The sequence below is a fragment of the Drosophila virilis genome, chromosome 4, assembly GCF_030788295.1.
Source record: "Drosophila virilis strain 15010-1051.87 chromosome 4, Dvir_AGI_RSII-ME, whole genome shotgun sequence".
In the NCBI taxonomy this organism is placed as follows: domain Eukaryota; kingdom Metazoa; phylum Arthropoda; class Insecta; order Diptera; family Drosophilidae; genus Drosophila; species Drosophila virilis.
Window position 1 is genome coordinate 12,139,723 of NC_091546.1, and position 22,114 is coordinate 12,161,836.

Sequence of the window (22,114 nt, forward strand, 5' to 3'; positions counted from 1 at the left end):
TTAGGCGTTAAGCCCACTGTGAGTAGTCGCATATCTGCAGCGATCTGTGGACAATAAATCACCTGGGCCAGCCCACACCAGCCTCCAAAACTTCTCTTCGACTCGGAGAACTCAGCGAGTTCAAATGCGGTTAGTTGAAATTTGCTTCGCAGACACCAACGCAAAAAACCAAAGAAAAAAAAAAACAAACAAGACAGGCGGGTCAGCTGGCGGTTAAACTTGCGTGGTTTTTAATTTTTGGGCCCGCAGCCCTCCGCCTGATGGGCGCGGAGCGGAGCGGCGCGAAATGGACAGCAGACATGCAAGCGGCATAAAAAAAGAGAAGCTGCAGCAGCAGCAGCAGCAGCAAGCATATATAATTAGAAGGTTGCGGCCTGGGAGGAAGTTGCATTAACAACCAATCAAAATAATTTGTTGCGTTTCTCGCGCAGCGCAGCGACCTAAAACGCTGACAAACGCGCAAAACGCGCGTAACAGCTGGCATGTGCATATATATGTATATACATATATATTCTGCAGCAGCATGTGCTCAACACAACCTGGTGTTTTGTATTAATATTGCATTGTCAGGTATTCAACATAATGTCTGTCACTATATAGACCTCAAGGCAGTTAAAAACGCGCACAAAAGGTGCTTTTATGCTTGCTCCAGGACTTTTAAGTTAGCTTAAAATATTCAGGAGATTACAGAGGCAACGCAATATTATAAATTATTAATTTAAACTTAAAACATGGCGGTCTAAAACGCACACAAATCGCACATAAAACACGCAGTTTTATTCAAGCGATTCTTAAAACCTTATCAGGGGTTATCTGATAACCTATCTATCCACCATCATATTTATTTATCTAACCATCTAACTTTAACTCAATCTGTCTATCTATCTATCTATCTATCTATTTATCTAGCTATCTATCTATCTATCTAGCTATCTATCTATCTATCTATCTATCTATCGATCTATCCATTTATCTATCCATCTATCTATCTATACAAATAATAATTCCAAAAAATAAGTTTGAATCAAATTTCAAACCCGAACCTAGATGCACAAAATGAATGAATGACGAGGCATTGGCTTAGGCTGCGTTTGTTATTGGCAGGCATCTATCTATATAAGTTCTTGTCTTACGTCGTAGCATAGGCATGATTGCCTGCGAGTAAAAACGCGCACAAGTCGCGTGCGTTTTTAAAGACTCACCTGAATAGTGTTATAATCGCGCTTGTAATACTACTCTGATGGCTGGCATTTAACCTACAAACACAACGCCGTTTGCTTCACCTGGCCACAGATCAGATCCATCAATGGGAATGGGGGGAACGCGTCCGTCCGTCGCGTCAATGCGTCACGTCAAGCTGTCAATTTTTGGTTTGTGGGGGAAATGCGTTGCGAATTTGTCGCTTTGGTTAATCAGAGAGGTTTGTCGCTTGGGTCGTTTGGCTATTGCTTAACCGCAGAGCTGAACCGAGCTGAACCGAGCTGAACCGAGCTGAGCTGAGCTGAGCTGAGCGGAGCTGAGCGGCCCACATCTTTTTGGCCATAATTGCAAATTAAGCAGCCGCAGTTGCTGCCGTTGTTGTATTAGTTGTTGCCTTGGGCAAACGCCGCACTGATTGAACTAAGCGATTGCAGCTCTCAGCATTTGCTTTTGACCTTGTTCAACAGCAACAAGCGTTTCGCCCACGCGTTTTAAAACGCGCGCAGAACTATTTGCCAGCGACTTGTAAAAACGTTTTATGTTGACTTTCGTCTCAGTTCTGTAATTTGCCTGTCGCCGGGTCGACACCTTGAGCTGCGGATTCGGCTGCCAAAAAGCGCGCCAAAGCGTCAATTATTATTTTATTTTTTTTTTTTTGGAGGGGGGTGGCACGTGGCAATTGCGCGTGCCTGTGCCACATTAATTCAAGCCTTATAAATAGTCCCGGCAACTAAGCGACTGGCTGGCTGAGTGCGCGCTTCATTAATATGCAAAGTGGCCCAGACGCGGCCCCTTCACCTGCTACATTTGCTTTCCATGCATATTATTTAAAAATATCAACACTTAAACGGTTATTACCAGCATTTTCATGCTGCATTTGGCCAAAGTGTCCCAAGAGCAAGTGCCACCAGCTCCTGGCAACGTCCACCAAGGAGCCACTCAGCTCAACAGGTTGCCTTTCGCTTGGACTCAATTGCGTGTCAAATTGAACTTGTTCTCTGCGCAGGGGGCACACACTTACCGGCGGGTGAGGGGCGATTGCAGCGCGCGGGGGCATTTTGTAGCTCTTGATGACGCTGCTGGCAGCTAGTTTTATGTCGCTGTGTCTGTGTGTGTGTGTCCAGAATAAATGGTTTGTTGACTTGTTAAAGTTTGCCAAAGATAGTTTGGGATAATTATCACAGAAGATCTAGAGAACGCCTTGAGCTCTGCACAGCAGCTGGTTAATGGAAACCCACAAAGTGGCCAAAGTTGATGTGCTGGCATTAACATTGCGAATGCAAATGGTTAAGAATATTGTTATTTTACCATTTATGACTAATTGGTTTTAATCATCATCAAAAGTTTATCTAAAAATATATGTAATATTAATTCATGATAGTTCTTAAAAGAGAGCAACATATAAACTAACCCCAAATATCCTCTTCCCTCCCTTTATGCTCTTTGCCAAAGTTAACTTTAAAATCGAAAATATATTTTCTTTACCTTTTCCTCAACTGCCTTAATTTTTATAATTTTTATTAATATATATAAACTATTTCTGACAAATTCTTGCTTTTAACTTTGGAATTCTCTTAGCTAACTTAAAGTAATCTCTCTTTTACTAAACCAATCTGATTAACATTGACTCTCTAACATGTTCCCAAACTATTTTTTACTGGGCAGCGACCTTTATTAAATTATTCGAAACTCTCGGCTTGTTGTTTAACTAACCTGATCGACATCTAACACTTTCACCTCTCGGCCAGGTAATGCGGGTTGCAGCTTCTGCCGCTTAATGAGCAGCTGACTACAACTGACTCTAGAACCGAACATAATATCAGATAGATTTTGGAGTAGATCAGAGCTAAGCTTATCTGCATGCAGCATCAGGAAAAATAATGTAGATTGTTTTTCCCATGTTTTTACTGACCGCTGCGGACAGCTGCCGCCTGCCGCCGGGCTAAAAACGAAGCCCTTTGGCTGACTTTCACCTTAACTGCGTCCATACTTTCCTCGATCGATCAACTGGGTAGCCATAAATTTACAGGCTGTCAGCGCGCGGAATAAAGTAGAGAAGTTGGTCAGGAGACTAGGCAAGTAGCATAAATCAGAACAAGTTCCTTTGGCTGCCTTATCAATAAAAGATGTCTGTGAAAATGGCCACGAAAATTGTGTAATTTTTAGCCCAAAAAAAAAGGAAGAAAAGCAGAAGAATAGCAGAAGGAAAAGGACTCGATTGAAATTATGCAAATGACCAATAAAAACAGGCAGCGCCAACTTTTCCGGCAAATTTGTGGCTAATTTACGAGCGAGCGAAAAGTGTTGCCTGTACCTGGGCACAGGGATTCACTATAGCTAGGGTTCGCTGTTAGTCTCGAGTGCTTGCCGCTCTCTCTGCCCCTCTCCCGCTCTCTCACTCTCCCTCGATTTTGGAACGTGTTGCATTTATGAGGCCGAACGAAAGCGGCAAGCGGCAAACGGGAAACGGGTTCTGCCCCTCAAGACGTTCGCCTTGAAGGATGTGCATGCTGCACACAAAACGAAAAACTGGGCAGAGACAAGTTTTTCCACACACACACACACACACACACACATAGATATACAGACGGGCAACGGAAATGAGAAAAACTTGCGCGAATCTGCCGGCATCTCAAGCTGAACTCGAGTTTCGTATCGTTGCGAGTCCTGGCGACTCCTGAAACTAATTTTAATGACAATTCATGCGGCGCGGAAGCCGTCGCGACTGCACGTTTAGGCACAATGTGAGAATGCGTCCACCCCAATTTGCCCCTTTTCCTTTGCCACCTATTGTTTTCCCTTTCCCCTCCCCACTCCCTTCCAATCCCTTTACTTTTCTTTTTTTCTTTTTTTTTACCATTTCCGCTCAAAGGACTTTCACCGAGAGCTCGCTTTCTTCTCGACCGTCTATCATTGTGCGAACGCGCATATTGGCGCAAGGCTTTTTTCCGGGCATAACTGTTGTAATTTTCACGTAGTTTTCCTATAAATTTATAACACATCCTGCCGCCGCCGGCCGACTTAACACGCTACAATTATGCTATTAATTATGGCCATCGGGTTCTCGGGCCATAGGTCGGGCTGCTGTTGAGGTTTTGACTTCTTGCTCGCATATCCTTTTACATGTCATTGTCCCCCTCGGCTGTCCGGCAACGGGTTCTGCTTATCGGCCCAGTGCATCGCACTGCAGTCCTTGCCACGTCCTGCCTGTGTGTGTGCGTGTGTGTGAGCGAGACAGCTTGTGATGCTATCAGTTTTGTGCTCCAGTTTCCAAAGAGCAACTAAAAACTGACCCATTAGCTGGCTGTGTGTGTGTGTGTGTCCTTTGTCCTTTGGGACTTGATTTCTTCTGTTGCTGTTGTTGGACATTTCCTGTAATTTCTCACCGACAATTGGAAAAACTAGACACTTTTCTGCCGCCTGCATCGGCTGCTCCTGCGCTTAATTAGCGCCTGGGGACGGCCCCTTTGTGCGGCAGTTTTTCCTGCCCGTCCGAGCAAGTGTTTCCCACGCAGCCACAGCTGCGGGCTCTGGCCAAGAATCAAAGCCCTAAAACCTAAAACCTAAACCCTGCTTTGTTTTTTTTTTTTTTGTAATTCTGTTGTCGTTGCGGCCTGTGATTAAGTGCTGCATAGCAGCTCATATATCTTCCTCTCTCCTGCAACTGTCAACGCCCCGACGCACCCACGCCCCTTGTCCCCATCTGCCCCACATATTTCCCTGGTTGTTGTTGCTGTAATTGTTTTTCTTTGCATTTTCCGCTCGGCGGCCAAAACTTTTTAAACACACGCGCTATGCGCCGCGCATGCCAAATGAGCTAAGTTCTAGCCGAAAGGTGAGGGTGAAGGTTGGGATGAGGGGCGGCGTGGCAAAGAGTGGGCTTGGTTGTGAGCCGGGGGGAGGCGTCGCTTGGATGGGTGACATAAATTTGCATTTAATGAACACTCTTTGGTGTGGAAAAATAACAGAGGTTCGCATAGGAAATATTAGCGCTTTGCATTGCTTGTAATAGCTTTTAATTAAGTGGGCGTGGTCAACCACCTACCGCCCCGCGTCTTAAACAATGCCAGCCAAACAGTTAGACGCAGGCGCAACCGCAACAGGAAGTGAGTGTATTCTCTCTTGTGTGGGTGGCTCTAGCACAGTTCCACAAAAGCCGGCAGAGCCAACCCAACGATATCATCAGCAGACTCTGCGAGCGTTAAGCGTAAGCTATCATCAATCTGAAAGCAGAACAGGAACAAAAGGTGCTCTGGTGGGGAGTGCTCGACTAGGCAATACCCTGAGTTAAATACTGAGCTGATCTAGCTTCCTTTTTTTAAACATAAGCTTTTGCCCAACTATTGCGAACAGCTACGTAAACTTCGGTGCTCGTTGTCCGATCTCTATGAAAATTTCAGGGAATATATATGGCAATGTGAAATGTGTGCAAATGCGAAAGTCCAAGACGTTGCCTTCAAAATGAAATCTCTTGAATTGATATTACACATATAAAATTAGTTGCCTCTTGTGTAGTGCACCAATCGATATCGATTTTTATCGATTTCGTTGTACGAGTTATCGATTCGCCAGCAGTTAAAGCTGATGTTGCGTATGCCTGCACAAAAGCCATATACCCTTTGTTTGCATCTTGTTGCAGTTGCAGTTGCATTTACCTTGAATCATAGCCTTAGACAACACACTGACATATCCCCGCTCCCCCTTCTGTGCCCGCTCTCTGCGCCCTGTCATATGTGTGTGTATTTTGATTTTTATTGCTTGTTAGGGCAACAGTTTTATGTTCATGTCCTGCGTTGGATTCCTATTCCCATTTTTATTTCAATTTTCGATTTCGATTTCAATTTTGCAGCGACAAATCATGTGAAAAATTGTCATAAAAATGCAATAAAATCGCTTGCTCGTAATTTGATCAGCCGAAACTAGTTGGTTGCCATATAAATAAATATTATCGGGCATTGTGACGTTCCGCTGCCCAAAAATACCAGAAATATGTTTGATTCTGTGTATTCAATTGTCGAATGGCTGTCAGGCGAGGCGGTAACTTCCATTTACTGGGAAAGTCAACATTTCGATGAGTAACCGAAATATATCTGAAAAAAAAACGAATTTATGTTTAAGTCAATTAAAATAAATTCGTATATTGCATTTCGGCTCTGATTTAAATGCGGTCACAGTTCGAATGAACAGCAGAATATTGAATATTTACAAACATGAGCTTCAAATAAATATATAAAATAATAAGAGAAATATTAAACAAGAACAGATTCAATGGAGTTTATTGGCTGAAAGAAATCCTAGAAAATAAATATATATTTAGGAATGCGAAAGATTCAATTATAAGCAGATGCATTAGTTTGTTCATTAGGCATTGTTCAAATATTAAAAAATTCAAAAAAATATATATATTCAAAAAAATATGAATATAATTGAATTATAATCAGTTTGAATTCATTTATTATTTTGAGTATTTTCTATGATGCAATTAATCAAAGTAATTGAATTTGAAAATTCATCGAATTCTTTATATAAATTAATTTTTTTATATAGAATAAATGATGAACAAATTAGTTAAACTTTCTCTTCGCTCCATTAAAATATATTATTTTATCCTGTTCTTAAATTGGGCACGTATTACTTCGAATATTTGCAATAAATAGTTTGGCTATTTAAAATCAAGCAGATTGCGTGAATTATCAGCTAGTTATTCATCTAACTGTTTATCATTTCTATTCGTTTATCATTTCTGACTAGCTCACACATGACAGATACCCTATAAAGCAGGCAGCTGTAGCTCCTCCTCCTACTCCTCCCTTGGCTGGTTCTATTCAAAACTTCTCATATTACCATGCAACGGGTTAGATCTAACATCCACTTTCGCTGTCACTTAAAAACTATCAACACTCGGCGTTTATTGTCCTTGTTGTTGTTGTTGCAATGATCAGAGCTGATGATGCATATGCCCGAGAGGGGCAGGACTGTCGCCTTGTTTTTGATATCCTTTTGCCATAACTGTCATAGTTTTATGTGTGCCAAGCAGCTCCAGCTTCGGCTTCGTGTAGGTGTTAATTTATGGCCAGCCAGGAGTTGCTTTCTTCGAGCAGAGCAGAGCGAGGCAGCAACAAATTGTTTAAAAATAACAACAACAACAACAACAACAAGAACAACTCATATTCTTGTTGTTTTTCTTGTTGTCTTTCGAATGTGGAGCAAAGGCAGCTGCACACACGCAATAAAAACAACAACAACAACAACAACAACAACAGAGGCAACAAAGTAAACAACAACAGGAACAACTGCAACATCCTCAACATGTTTGGCTCCTTGGCCAGCTGAGCCTGCCCCCCACCCCTCCTTCCCCCCACTGAGCCAGCCCCTCTTCCGCTGCTCCATGTGCCCAGCGAGGCGTTTGTTGTTTCTGTGTCAACAAAGTGCCAACTGCTGCTGCGACAAAAGTTCAGCCAAACCAAAAAAAAAAAAAAACACACCAAAAAGATGAGCACACACATACACACACACACAGAAACATTGCACAAGTGACAAAAAAAAAAAAACATGAATAAAAACAAAAAGAACAGAAAATATGAAATATTCAAGTGGCACTCATATTTTTATTTTGTTTTTCCTTTCTTTTCGTATTCCCTGATGCGTGAACGCAACTCTCAAGAACCTGAGGAATATGCCACTTAACTCTACGATTTTTAAAAAAGAAAAAAAAAAAAACACAACCGAAAAGTTATCCTTAAGCAGCTCTTGGCTGCCCGACTGCAGCGGCAAGCCGAGCTGAAGAATTAGATTAAGAATCCTTGAGCTTTGATTGCATTTGTTCACAGAGAACGTTTCATTTGAGACTTTGAATCGGCATAAGATACTTTCGAGTACCTCTCAATGGATTTTTGTATATATTATATATCTACCTTTTATTAATTCAAAGATTTCGCTATCAACAATTCTTAAATATTGCAAAATTTGACTATCCATAATTCTCTTTGAACTTGATTCGTTTCATTCCTTTTTTCACAATTTTGGCAGCTTCACATATTCCTTTTATCTGTAGAAGGCTCTTTTTTCTTTTTATGCCAATTCTGATACTTCCTTAAGTTTGATTTTATTTTCCTTTGTTTTTTGACTTGCCTCAATTTCCTTTCACTTTGGTTTGCTTCTTTATTTTTGCTTTTACTTGATTTTCTTTCTGTTCTTAAACGTTCTGCTTGACTTTCCTGAGCTGTCAATCTGTTGTTCTATTGAATCATTCTGCACCACTCTGTCCACCACTCGAGCTCTTTATGTGCGCGCTCCCTAGCAAATTGGTTAGCCTTAGCGGAACTCGCGGTCCTTGCAAGTGACTGCTCTAGTGGCCACTTCTCGACATGGTTCCCATAGAGCTTGCCTTCGGGCTAACCCCGAAGACGAGGGTTTCGCCACTCGAGTGTGCGCAGTCAATTGAAGATTGTTGAATGCGCATAGTCAAACTCGGACTTGGACTTGGACTTGGACTTGCACTTGGATTGGCGCTGAAGCATGAAGAGATTGCATGTTGTGGCTGGCTTGGCTTGGCTTTGCTTTGCTTTGGCCTGGGCCAAGCTCAGCTGTGACATGGCCAAGTGCTTGGCTTGGCTTGGCTGGGCGCACGCAAGCAAAAAGTTTGTGATTAGCTTTTCGCGTGCACTACTATTCAGCAGTTTCCTGTATCTCTCTCTAACTCATCTCTCTCTCTCTCTCTCTCTCTCTCGCTGCTTGCAGACGCCAGCATGCCTTCATGGCGGGCACACAGAAGCAACAACCGGCCACAGGCGGCGGCAGCGTTACGCACAGTCCGGAACGCTTGCGCGGACCCACACAGGATCTCTTTGAGCTGCTGGAGCGGGTGCAGTGCGGCTCGCGTCTCGATGACCAGCGCTGCGTTTTACCGGCGTACTTCTCACAGGTGAGTCGATGACATCCTCCTATCTCTCTCTCTCTCTCTGCTTATCATGCTACTGGGCTGCCACAAAAAGGCGCTGCATAACCAGGACTCTGCCACTGACCCATAAAAATCCCAGTTGCAGCGAAAGTACTAAACATTTTATTGCCCAGGCCTGGGGGCGTGGCAGTGTGTCATAAAACTGGCAAATGGCACAACAAAAACTCAATAAATGAATAAATGCCCATATGTATATGTACATGGAATGCAACTGACAAATTGGTCAAGCGTCTCCCTCTCCCCTTCCCCCTCCTCCCTCCCTCTCTCCCTCTCTCTTTCTCTCTGCGCTCAACTACTTCAACTTCACTGAACCGCACCTTTATTTTTTTTTTTTTTCGAAAACCTTTATAATCTGCGCGTCTTTGTTGTTGTTCTTGTGGTTTATTAGACATCAATGTGTGTGTGTGTGTGTGTGTGTGTGTGTGTCTGCCCAATGCCCAAATGGCAGGGATTACACGTTTAGGTTTCGTTTGGCCAATTCTTTCAGCATTATTTTTATTAAACACTTTGAAAGGTGCTGCTGCTGCCGTTGGGTGTGTCCGCCGGCGTCTTATTGCTTTTATTATTTATTTAACAATTTTTACATTTCAAAATTAGTTGCGCTTTTGGCAATTGCAATCTGACAGCCAGGCTAGATTTGCTGCTGGGTACAGTTTAGCCAGCAGCGCATTTAGTCGACGCCAGAGAGCGCCACAGTGTTGCTGTGGTGCTTTATAGTTAGACGCTAGATGTCGCGCGTACAGTGGCGCCACCTGGCGTAAGTACAAATGTGTTCCCAGAGCACAGTTTAGTTTGCTGCGCTGCTGCTAGAGCGCGTTGCACTGTGGCGCCACGTAGCGTGTGTTTTCTGTGATGCAAAATGGCGCCAATAAAAAATAATTTAAATTTTACAAGTAACTTTCACTTATATAGTAGAAACAGTTAGGATATTGATCAAATATTAAATATTTAATGTTAATTTAAATGCATTATTTCCATAAACAAAGGGGTCAAAAAGTTGTTATATACAAAATAAAAAATATAACAGTAAAATATATTAAATACAAAATAATAATAACTATAACATTATCACTACAAGTAATAGAACTATTAAAATATTTAAAAAAATACTTTAACAAAGTGAAATAATAAATTAATAAAAAGTTGAGTACTTATTAAATTAAAGCTACAAAATATTTTATTAGACAAAAACATTTCTATTTGGCAGAGTCTGATAATTGAATTTAATACTAAAACGTAGTAATATTGCAAATTAAATTTAATTGCAATTACTAAAATTCTTCTGCTGGCCATAAGAAAAGGACGCCAATTCAATCGCTTCCTGCCAATCTCTTGCCAAGTTGCCGAGCTCACCTTCAAGCACACAGCTCAACAGGGCATAATCCGCTTAGTAATTAAATTGTTGTTGACACTGCGCTGCACAACACAGCTTCCAGATGCCGTGCAGTTCCCCTCTGTGCGCTACCTCGACTTGTTTCCACATCTTTTCACATTTTAATTTAGTTTTCGCTGGAAATTTCGTTGCAAACTTTAGCATCAAAAGGTTCTCAACTAGCTGGCCGCATGCTACGTTTTGTTTTTTTTTTTTTTTTTTCTGCTCATGTGTTTGCATTCGCGTGCCCCCGCTGCATGCCCCAGCCCGCCGCCCCGTGTTGCAACAATATGCGGGCCACAGGCCCGGGCACACACAGAACCCAAGACGTTGCCACGGGGCGAGTTGCCTTTTCAAACTTTTATGCGGGTCGTTGTCGACGGCGACGTCTCTGGAAGATGCTTCGCACCAGCTGCCAAACTAGGTTGCATTTGAAGTAGATCCCTGCAGCCTGCCCATCCTTCGCCTAACCGCCCGGCCACTTGCCCCCCTTTTTGTTTGGGCTCTTTGCAAAGTGTTTGCTCGAGTTGCCAAATTGAATTTAGGCTGTGGCCTGCATGCAGTTTGAGAGCCACAGCAGCTGGCCCCTGGCCCCGTGCCGCTCAAACTGTTCGCATAGCTGCGCGTGTCCTCGTCCTGGCCACAGCCTTTTTTTCTCCCAATTTTCCTGCAATTTATTTTCTTCTCTGCCTTGGCATTTGCCGCATTGTTACACGCGCTTTTAGCCACTGCATACTTTCGGGCTAATAGAGTGTGTCTGCCTGCCTCTCGCTGGCCACGCCCCCTTTGACCACAGCCGGGCTGCGCATTTAATTCGCATTTGTTTGCGTTTCATTTAGCTAGCGCCTAATTAAGCCCAACTGGGGGCTGCCCAACAAAAGATATAAACAAACGCTGTACTCTCTCTTCAGATACATTTGTATCTTTGTATCTTTTGCCTGCCATCTCTGTTTTTTGGCGCTTGCATTGTCGCTTGTGCTCAAATCCGCTAAAATTTATGCCACTGTTTGTTATTCCCAACCCCTTCCCCTTTCCCTTCCCCTCTCCCTTGCCCCCTACACACCACTTTACAAGCAAAAAATGTATCTTAAACATTTTATTTTGGGTTCTTTTTGCGGCTGCCTTTTGTTCTTTGCATATTTTTCGCGCTGTTGTTGCAGCCAACCTTAACGCTATACCAAGTGGCACACACACCCACCCCCCCCCCTCTTCTTCTTCATCATTTTGCCCTCCCCTCAGCCAACTGTGTTGCATGTGTGTTGAGCTGAGCCGCTTTTTCAATGGGCCGCATGCAATTTGTCTACGCCCAACTACAGCCACACGGCGCTCATGAGAGGGAAGGGGATGGAGCCAGGAGGGGGGGTTGCCTCTGCCACGTCTGACTCGCAGGCGCAATTGCAACAAACGTTGAAGTTGTTAATTGCCGTGGTCGTCAGCCGCAACGACGTCCTCTTCACAGTTGTGTTTCTGGCTCTGGCTCTGGTTTTCGTTTTGGTTCTGGTTCTGTCTTTGGCAGCAGCTACTCCCACAGTCGTCACTTTTAGCACACACACACACACATGCCACACACACGCACACACTCTTGCATTCTAAACCACAAAATGTGCGATGTTTATCTCGAGTGCGGCCCACACATATCCCCGCCTCCTCAGCCACCCACAGCAGATGCAGCTGCAGATATGTAAACCTCGGCATATGATCTAAGTCTTTCTCTGTCTTTGTCTCTGTCTCTCGCCCTCTCTGCACTGGCCCCTCTCTCTTTCGCTCTGCTGTGCCACTCCACGTGTTGCTTTTTAAATTTATAATTATTTTCCGGTTGTTGCATGTCTGCGCTGCCTCCTCGTCTTCTTTTTTCTTCTGGCTAAGGTTCCCAACTTCGCTTGTGACTTTTTAATATTAACTCCCTCAGCTAGCTGCCAACCCCCCCACGCTCCACCTCCTCGTCACAACCTTTCCCCCTTGGCACCTGCATAAAACAATGCAACTTTAAAACTATTTTTCTTCAGCTTTGCTTTTGCTTTTGCTTTGTTTATTTTTGATGATTTCAGCGTCTGACAACTGGAACTTCTTCTTTTTTTTTTGTGGCTTTGACGTTGGCCCCCTCAGGGCCACCTGCCTTTGCCTAGCCCTCGCCCCCGCCCCGCCCCTGTCACTGTCGCTTCCCTTGCTCATTTTGGGGTTTTCCTCTGTTGTTTACCATGTTGATGCTTCGCCGAGTTCGTTGTTGATTGCCGTCGTCTGCTGTCTGCCGCTGACTTTAAAGAGCAGCAACAACAAGCAGAGCTCAAGCTCAGGCTTTGCTGCTGCACTGACAGATACCCTGTAATGTGCTTAAATGACACAATGATACATTATGGCTCGAGGGGTGGCTGCCATACCCTGTTTATCGTTTGTAGCCATATCAGTTAGATTGCTTGTTCAACTGCAATGAGTATGCGGATCCAGCTTGTTGTTTTGTAGGGTATGACTATGCCAGAAAAACTTGGTAAAATGTCTATCAAATAATAACTATTTATTGGTTGTATTGACAGCATAAGCAAGCTATTCTTTTGCATTCATCATAGCCAGTTCGCTGTCAACATAAAATTACAGGGTATGCATGACAACAACAACAACAAGCTCTAGCTCTTTAGTTCACATTAATCCCGTTACTCATCATGGCTAAAAATTACAGCCGCATTTCAATGCTGACTTTTAATGCGGGTCATGAATACATATTTCATAATTCATCGTTGGGCCTGCGAAAACTCTGGCATCAACATCATCTTCCTATTCTTCTTCGGCCAAAATCTTAAATCTTTCTAATCCCAACTCAACTTGCCAGGCAATTACTCACAGTTTGTACAAATATTTTTGATGAGACGCCTATGGCTCAAAGTTTGGCTGCATTTGTTGATAAACATTGAACAACAACCACCCGCTGCAATATACTTATATACATTTTTGAGATATATATATATATATATATATATATATATAAATTTGTGGAGAAACGTGTGCAATGCGTCGCTTTGGTATGGGCTGATGATTCGTATTTGTATTTCTTGTGCTTCTTCTTGTATTTATTTAAGTGAGATTTGTTGACTCGTTTCCACACACATTTAATTATATATTTTGTACGCCAGTTTTATGGCTTGAATGCCAAGGTCACGCGGGGCTGGTTCATAAATGTTGTCACTATGCTATTTATGTATATACATATGGTGACATATATATATAATTCTTTTTGCCACAGCTGTTCCCAAATATCCCAATTGTTATCACACAAGTCGACAAACTCTGAGGGTCGCCAGTTTTAGTTTCTTTTTGCAGCTTTCTTATCGGTCAGGCATGTGCGTGCTGTATGAAACAAACGATATAATTATTAAGCATTTAGCTTGACTTTTTATCGCAGCATATTTACAAAATATTTATTTATATGCTTTGTGGTTTCTTAAAGTTAGCAGTTAGCCTCAAGAACTTTCAATTTACCCATTTTAAAGTTGGCGCCTTTGCAGCTCACTGCTTGTCTCGCTCTAACGCACGCAGCTTCAGACAAGTGCTGGTCGTTTGCAGCACTCTCGCTCGCATTATGTTAACTAACAGTCGTTTTGAGTTGTAACTCACTGTTATGCTCAGATGAGCTGTCCGTCAACTGTTATTGCTCTCTCGCCGCACGCAATTTAACATGCTGTTAGCAGTACGTCGTGTGCGTTGTCGCCGCTCCGCTTCTGTAATTGTAATCAAGTTGACGTTAGCAGACGTCTTCGGTCGGTTGTCGTCGCAAGTCGCAAGTCGCAAGTCTCTCGCGTGTCGGTACTTGTTTGTCCGGTGCGTTGTTCGTTTTGTGTTCGTTACAAATTCAAAACAGAAACGCACGCGAGTTATTTTTAAAACAACAAATGCAATTGCTGCGTTTCAACTTCTCCAAAATACCAACAACAACAAATATAAATTTATATATAAATAAATTTGTGCCTGTATTTTCTGTCTCGCTCTCATGCAGCAGCGCATTTTGCCTGACAAAAATAAAACATCTTTTGAATTTTCTATTTGAATCTTGTTGTAGTTTTAAGTGCGTGAGCTTGTGTGCACCTCTCTCTGTGCGTGTGTGTGTGTGTGTTTGTGTCATTTGTGGGTATTTAGTGAAATTATTTGCTTAGAAATTCGCTGAAAATAGGCAAACAGCAAATTTGCATAAAAGAAAATAAACGCAACTTTGAAGACGAGCAGCGCTTCAAAAACTGTGCAGCGACAGCGCTTGGAAAGTCGTTACAGTTTGACACTCACTGGCCACAAATACAAAATAACCAAAAAAAACCCGTCAAACGAGTCAAACTACGTGCGCAAAGCAGTCGCAAAAAAACAAGGCACACAAAAAAAAAAAAACAGCAACAACAACATTCATAATTATTTGCCTCAGTTGCAAGAAGAAGAGAGAACGCGTCTCAGCTAAATTATAACAATTCGACCAGCAACAACAACAACAACAATTGCAACAAAGTAGCCGCCTACAACACACGCCCAGTCCAAAATCAATGCAGTCAACAGCAACAACTGCAATTGAAGCCTAAGCAACAACAACAACAACAACTGCAACAACAACAACAACAACAAGCAGCGAAGGTGGCATTTTATAGCGAAGGCGCTGAGCGGCGTTGGGTGCGTCAGGCGGTCATGGGGGTGCTCAGGTGGCGCGATCTGCCCGGATCGCGAATGTCGTCGTCGGGCTCAGCAACACACAACAACAACAACAACAACAGCAGCAACAGTCAACAGCAACAACAACAACAACAACAACAGTATCACAACAGCAGCAGCAGCAGCAACAACAACAACAACATCAGCAACAACAACCACAACAACAACAACAATAGAGAGGTAAGTTAGCCCGAAAGGTGTCTGTGTGTGTGTGTGTGTGTGTGTGTGGGTTGTGCTTTGGCGATACATTTTCATTAATTAAATGCAATTTGGGCGTTGTAATTGCTGTGTTTCGCCTTTTATTACTGTTGTTCTTGTTCTTGTTCTTTTGCTCTCTTATTCTTCGCGCTTAGTCACAAACGTGTTACAGTTGTGCAGCGATTGGTTGGCAGAAGCGTGGGTGCCCGTGCCTCAATTTGGCAGCATATAACAGTTGCAAATGCACTGCATTTATCAGTTATTTGCCATAACGCTGTTAAAGTTTGACAGTAACAGGCACAGATCGGCAAGCGCTGCCCTTAACCAATAACAGTTTGTTAGTAGGGCTAACTTAAAATGCCCTCTGATCATGTTGTAGCCACAGTTGCGCAGTTTAATATACTTATATTGTTAATTAATTGTTCTGTTGACAGTCACAGTTTGAGCATCATCAAAGCGGTTGCGCTGAAGCAAACGCAGCGAAGCTGTTAATTGAAATGCTAAACAGTAACAGTTTGACAGTCGTGCTGCATGTATTGCATGTATTGACAGCGCATGTAACACAGTGAGGGTGATAGTTTAGCAGCTACTGCCGTTAAGCTGCATATCGCAATTCGACTGGCACAGTTTGAGACGCGCTGCCTTTAGCAGCACATTGATTTGTTATATGCGACAGCAGCAGTTTGACTGCCACTGCCATAGTTAGGCAGGAATTACGCCTTTAAGCACCCATTCGTTAAAGTGTTTTGAGCCGCTTTAATGGCTGTCAAACTGTCTGTCCGCATTATTGTCATCAATTTGTGGGCACATTTCGGCTTTATTCGCCTTATCAATGGGCCGAGCGCGCGTCATTCTTTTTAATACCAATTTTTAAATGTAATTTACATAAAAATGCTGCGGCTTTCACGCATGTGCATGTGTATTGTTAAGTTGCTTAATTTAAATAAAAGCGACAACAACAACATATTTCGAACGCTTGACTGATAACACAAGTATTTGTAATTTAAATGTTTGCTTTTGCTGCTGTGCATAGCCTTTGCCTGCCTGTGCGTGTGTGTGTGTGTGTGTCGGTGTGTGCGAGTGAGAAGGCGGCTTTTTCACTCTTTCTACCCACACTCATACGTTGTGTGACCCTTCAAAAAAAGAATTTCCAGACACACACACACACACGCACGCACACACACACAATCCACAAAACAGCATCCACAATTTGTAGGTTCAGTTGGCAATGCAGATCGCGGCGAGAAAGCGTCTTCTCTCTTCTCTCTGTCAGCCCTCGCCTATCATCATTATGATGATTACACATTCATCATCATTATGTGCGGCATTTAGAGTAGACGGCGAAATGGGCGAATTATGCGATTCTTGTCGTCGCCTGCTTTTACCTACGCACTTTTACTACTCCCTCCCCCCTCCGCCCTCCTCGAACGACCACTTTCCGATCTGCGCCAAGTCTTTGGCCAACTTTCGCCTGAGCCATTTTAAGATTTGTAGATACTTTTTTTTTTTTTTTTAGGAGAATTATGAGCCCGAAAAATGGGCACATAGCACTCAGAGGCCCTGCCGCAAACGGATCGCACGCTCCAATTAACAAAACGATTGCATTTTCTTGTAGCTGAACTTTTATTTTCCTTCTTTTTGGCCTCAATGGAAACGGCTTATCGTCACCTTAAGCGTGTCTCGACTTTTCTGTGTTTCCCAATTCAATTCAATTCAATTTGGGGCGCATCTCTTATCAATCCTCGAGCATGCTTATGCTTTATTCATTTGATTCTCGGCCCCAGAGAAAAGCCAAAATTCAATTTAGGCCCAACGAAATGTGCGCCTTGCAAAGGGTATTTTCTCTTTTATCAGGCATCCCTTGAGCTATAAATTACCTTGTCTAAATATTATATGCCTGTCTATTTGAACTCATTTACTTGTTTATTTTAGCCATATTTGAATTATATATTTCCTTAAGTTAATCCAATATCGCATCTTAAATTTGATAATTTAGCTTGTGCAGGATCTTCAAAATTCTCTTCGATATCTTAAATATTCCCCTAGCGTATTTAAAAGTGCGACTAAACATCTAGTAAAGCTCATCTTGTTAGTTGTTCTTATTTAATTTGATTTTTAATTTTGTATTTTGCTTGTGCTTCTTTGAACCTGCGCCCACACGCGTCACGCCCCTAACATGTATCATGTGGGCGTGGCACCACACAGTCTGCTCTTCTTTATTTATTGGCCAAACTTTCGCTGTCTGTTTGGCTTTTTAGCTGCCGCGGCAGCGGCAGCGGCAGCGTTTAGCAGCCACTTTGCGGTGCCTGCCTGTCATGTATCTTTATCTTTTTGGCTGTAGATGTATCTGTCAGATACTATATGTGCGCCGCCTACAATATCCATCAGCTGTGTGCTTGCGGTCGCGTTCCTTCATAACACATGGCTGGCAATTTATGACGCTGCCCATTTTGATGTCAAGGTTTTCCCCCTCCTCGCCCGAAAACCACTTGAGGACAGACTTCCTGCTGCGCCCAGGCAGGCATCTGTATATACACTGCGAGAATGCAGAAAACATGGCAAACAACTTACACAATATCTATACAAAATAAAATCAAAAGTATTTACAAATAGAAAAAAGACTTGAACTAAATATATACAATACGATTTAATATCTATAATAAATATAGAAAGTGTTAGAACCTCTACCTTTCTTTTTTTGAGTGTAGTTACAGCTGACCAATGTACTAGGTAAAGTACAGCTGACGCCTAAGTTGAAAAACCCGCGCCAAGGTCTGCAACAGACGCCGTCTTGGAAACGCTTTCGCTTTTTGTCGTCGTCGTCGTCGTCGTCGTCGTCTTGGTTGGCGTGGCTGCCCTTAAATGGTCAGGTCCATGTAACTAACGACGTGTGGCAGCCTAGAGTCGCCACCTAGGTAGGTTGCAACGCACCGCCCTGCACTCTCCTCCTCTCTCTATCTCTGTTCCATGCCATATCTATGTATATATATGTATGTATATATACAGATATATATATTACTTATGCATATGGATTGCATACGGCCGCAGGGCGCGTGCCTTGCATAATGGCCCACGATTAATGCGTGCCCAGTTCGAGTCCCCAGTCTGGAGAACAGCAGCAAACGAGGCAACAATGAGGCAACTCATTTTGTGCGGCTGTGTCTGGTTAGTTAGTTAGTGATTCATGGCTGTACCGACAGACCCCGACTTCTCTCCAGAGTCGACTGCTCCCAGTCACTTCCTTGGCCAGCGACCGGATATGCATTTGCCAGTTGCCAGTTGCCAGTTGGCAGTTTGCATTTTGTATGCCTCCTGCTTTACGAGCATAAAAATGTATGCTTGCCGTTTGGCAATCCAAGTACGAGTACGAGTACGAGTACGAGTACTCACACTCAGACTGGTAATGACAGCGATAATGATGATTATTATGCATTGCCTCAGACTGATTAAAAGCAGAAGGGCATAGGACGACGGGCACATAACAATCATGTACAACATGGCCGAGACGAGACCCGAATGTGTCTATCCCCCCGTCCTCCCCTGCAGCGGCAGCGGCAGAGATCGTTGCAAGTCGATAAGGTCACTGATCGTTTGTATCGATTCATTCGTCGGGCCACTTGAGCTGCAGGTTGTCCATTGATTTAGCTAAAAGAGATAAGGGTGTGTGCGGCCCAAGGTAGAGTATTTCAAGAAGTATCTTTCAGCATCAGAAAAATAAATATTGTTTGGGTTGGAAAATATCATTGACAGCTTGTAAAAGTAAGACGTGATAAGAGAAGATTCGAAATGAATTTAATCCTACAAATATAATTAATTGAAGACAGTCAATTTTATATTGTAAATAATTTGATTGATCTTTATTCAAATCTACTTAAATTAATTTAAAGAGGAAATAACTAAGAATTTGTATAAATATATTCTGTTGTCTTACTCGTTAAATTTGAAGATATTTATTTAAATGTATTTAGATTTATTTAAAGATAAATAACTGAGCATAAGTATTATGAATTTTATATAGAAAAAGAAGTTAGACTCGTATTTTCATTCGGTTTTTACGATTAACAATTAAAAACTATTTCTAAAGACAGCTAAGTAAAAGTTCAAAGAGACAACTATTTGTTAATACAGCAATAATATTTATGCAATATTTTTCTTTTAAATTATTTCACCAAAAATATTTGTAATCGACTTAACCGATTCTTCACACGTGTTGTCCCAATCACTCCAAGGCTTCCTCCATTCACATGGGAAGACAATCGACGGCTTTATATACGTACATATATATATATAGGCTACATAAATATATATAATGCACATTGAAGTGAATACTGCTTCTATTCATATACTTTATACTTTATGCTCGACAGCGAATATATATATATATATTTATATATATACATGTATGCAGAAATTGTGAGTATGTTTGTCAAGCAAAATGTGATGACAATGCGGCATTAAAAAGCATGAAAATCAACCCGTTGCTAAAAGCAACAGCGACAACAACAACAACAACAACTCGTTGTTGTCATTGTTGTTGTTGTTGTTGTTTTCAGTATTGTGTAATGCCAAACAGTGTCTGGCGGCATTGACAACGCGCTGCTCGCTCGACCGCCCGTCCGACCGCCCGCCCGCCTGCATTGTTGCCTGCAAAGAAATGAAATTGTGTTTATGAAAAAAATAAAGACAATGACAACAATTCTTTATGCACCCCCACCATTCGATGAAGGGAGTTGTTGCGACTCATAAACATGCGCTATTAATTAAACAAGCAACCGTTGCAACCATTAACGGTAGCTACCTTAACTTGGCCAACAGTGAGGCAAGTCTCAGGTACAAGAAGCAGCACACATCAACCACAACAGCAACAGAAACAATATCAGTTATCAGCCAGATAAGACTCGCTCTGCCATATCTGTGTTTGTTCACAAGAAAGGTCTGCCTTGGACTCGTCTTTGTATTTGCACAGTCAAATTGCATGCAAGATAAAAACTCGCCGAGTTTCTTTGTTGTACACACATGAATATATACTCTATAGTTAGCTCTGCGGGGTATTCCATTTCAACACAAAAGTGTTCTTATATATATATATATACATATGACTAGTTGGGTCGCCTTAGTCAGGGCTTCGTCTGTGCCAAGAGCTCAGATTTCGTGTTATCTTAGGAAAACTTGGTACCTGCCTTTAATAAACAATATTAAGAGGTTTGTGTTCAAAAAATAATGGACTTCCTTTTCCTATCAAGATTATAACACATATTTTCAAAATATATCTTGAGCCTAGCTTCCGAATAGTTAAAGATTTTAGCCTAACTTGTTTTTATGTGTATGCTTCTTCTGACTTCTAATAACTCAAATGATTCATCATCATTAGCATCACCATCAACATCATCATCATCATCATCAGCATCACCATCATCATCTTCTACATCTAGCTAGTTATCAGAGCAGCTCATATCTTTGTAGAGTATTCTTAACTTCGTTTAAGATTCTATCTCTTTATGTCCAATTTCTCTTTTTGGCTTACCAATATTTGCTGAACAGCGATAACCGTAACCATATTTACCCAAGACGACCTCTATTTTATCGTTTTATTAGTTTTTTGTTGTTTGTTTTTTTTTTTTTTGATTAAACAATTTCGTATTTGTTGCTGGCAGCTGTGTGCCTATTTATACATAAATAAATATTTATATATATAAATTTTCACGCTGGAAAATTCTTGCTCGCTGCGGCGCTGACAAATTGTTGGCTGCCAAAATTGCGACAGACGCGACGACGCGTCAAATGTTGACAAATGCACAAAAGTGCTTTATGTTATATGGCGAAATGTGGCCGGCTTCTAGAGAGAAAAAGATACAAAAGTATCTAACATATAGACAGACCAGCTAGCTGCCTGTGCATCTATTGTGTCTAAATGCAAATGGATTTGTTTTGTTTATAGAGCTGCGTGGGCAATGCTACGTTTAAATAATTATGAAATATTTACAGTAAGATAAATACACACAATACACACACACACACACACACATGCAAATGGACTTCAAGTTACAGTTACACAGAGTTTCACTCGAAAAGAATTTGTGAGTGGACTCCGAACTGGTCTCGTGTTTTTCTGTTTATTTCTGTAACGCCTCAGCTGTATCTGTAGCTTAGTATCTGTATCTGTATCTGCATCTATATATGTATCTGTATCTGTAACTGTAACTGTGTGTGTGTGTGTGTGTGTATGTTTGCGGCATCTTTTGTCATCGTTTCGTCGAAAAGTAAAAGTTGTTTCACTTTTAAGCCACTTACAATAACAAAATCCACAGCCAAAGATTCTCTTCACTCAATTTGTGTTGAGATTTTCACTTTATTATTCATAAGTTACAAAACATATATAAAGACTTAAAACACACAGCCACAGCTTCTCATCTACACTTTCACTGCAAATGCTTTAAATAAAATGATATATTTTTAATAAATACATTTTGTATAGTATATGAATATGGGTCGTTGATCGCGCCGCCCGCATAATGTAATGCATTTTAATTTGCAATTTGCAATTGGCTGTAAAAACCGCATCAAGCTAAATTTAGTGAAAATTATTTTTTAATTAATGCACGAATTGTGCGCAGCTTTTTATTTGCAATTACTTTGCGGTTGCCATTGTTGTTGGCCTTTACACAGAACTTGGCGCCTTGGCTCTTTCGTATTTTTCGTAATTT

At 41.9% G+C, this 22,114-nt stretch overlaps 1 protein-coding gene across 5 annotated transcripts in view; it reads left to right on the plus strand.

Annotated features, from left to right (window-relative positions):
• RapGAP1 (Rap GTPase activating protein 1) overlaps positions 1-22,114 on the plus strand; it is a 108,468-nt gene that overhangs the window by 51,433 nt on the left and 34,921 nt on the right. For 4 of the 5 annotated variants that reach the window (XM_015173276.3, XM_015173277.3, XM_070209500.1 and 1 more), the window contains one exon: positions 8,941-9,124. In XM_015173276.3, the coding sequence (XP_015028762.1) occupies positions 8,941-9,124 (184 nt within the window). Of the gene's footprint in view, positions 1-8,940; positions 9,125-14,270; positions 15,393-22,114 lie in introns of those variants that run through there. The other variant, XM_070209499.1, reaches the window with a different exon arrangement.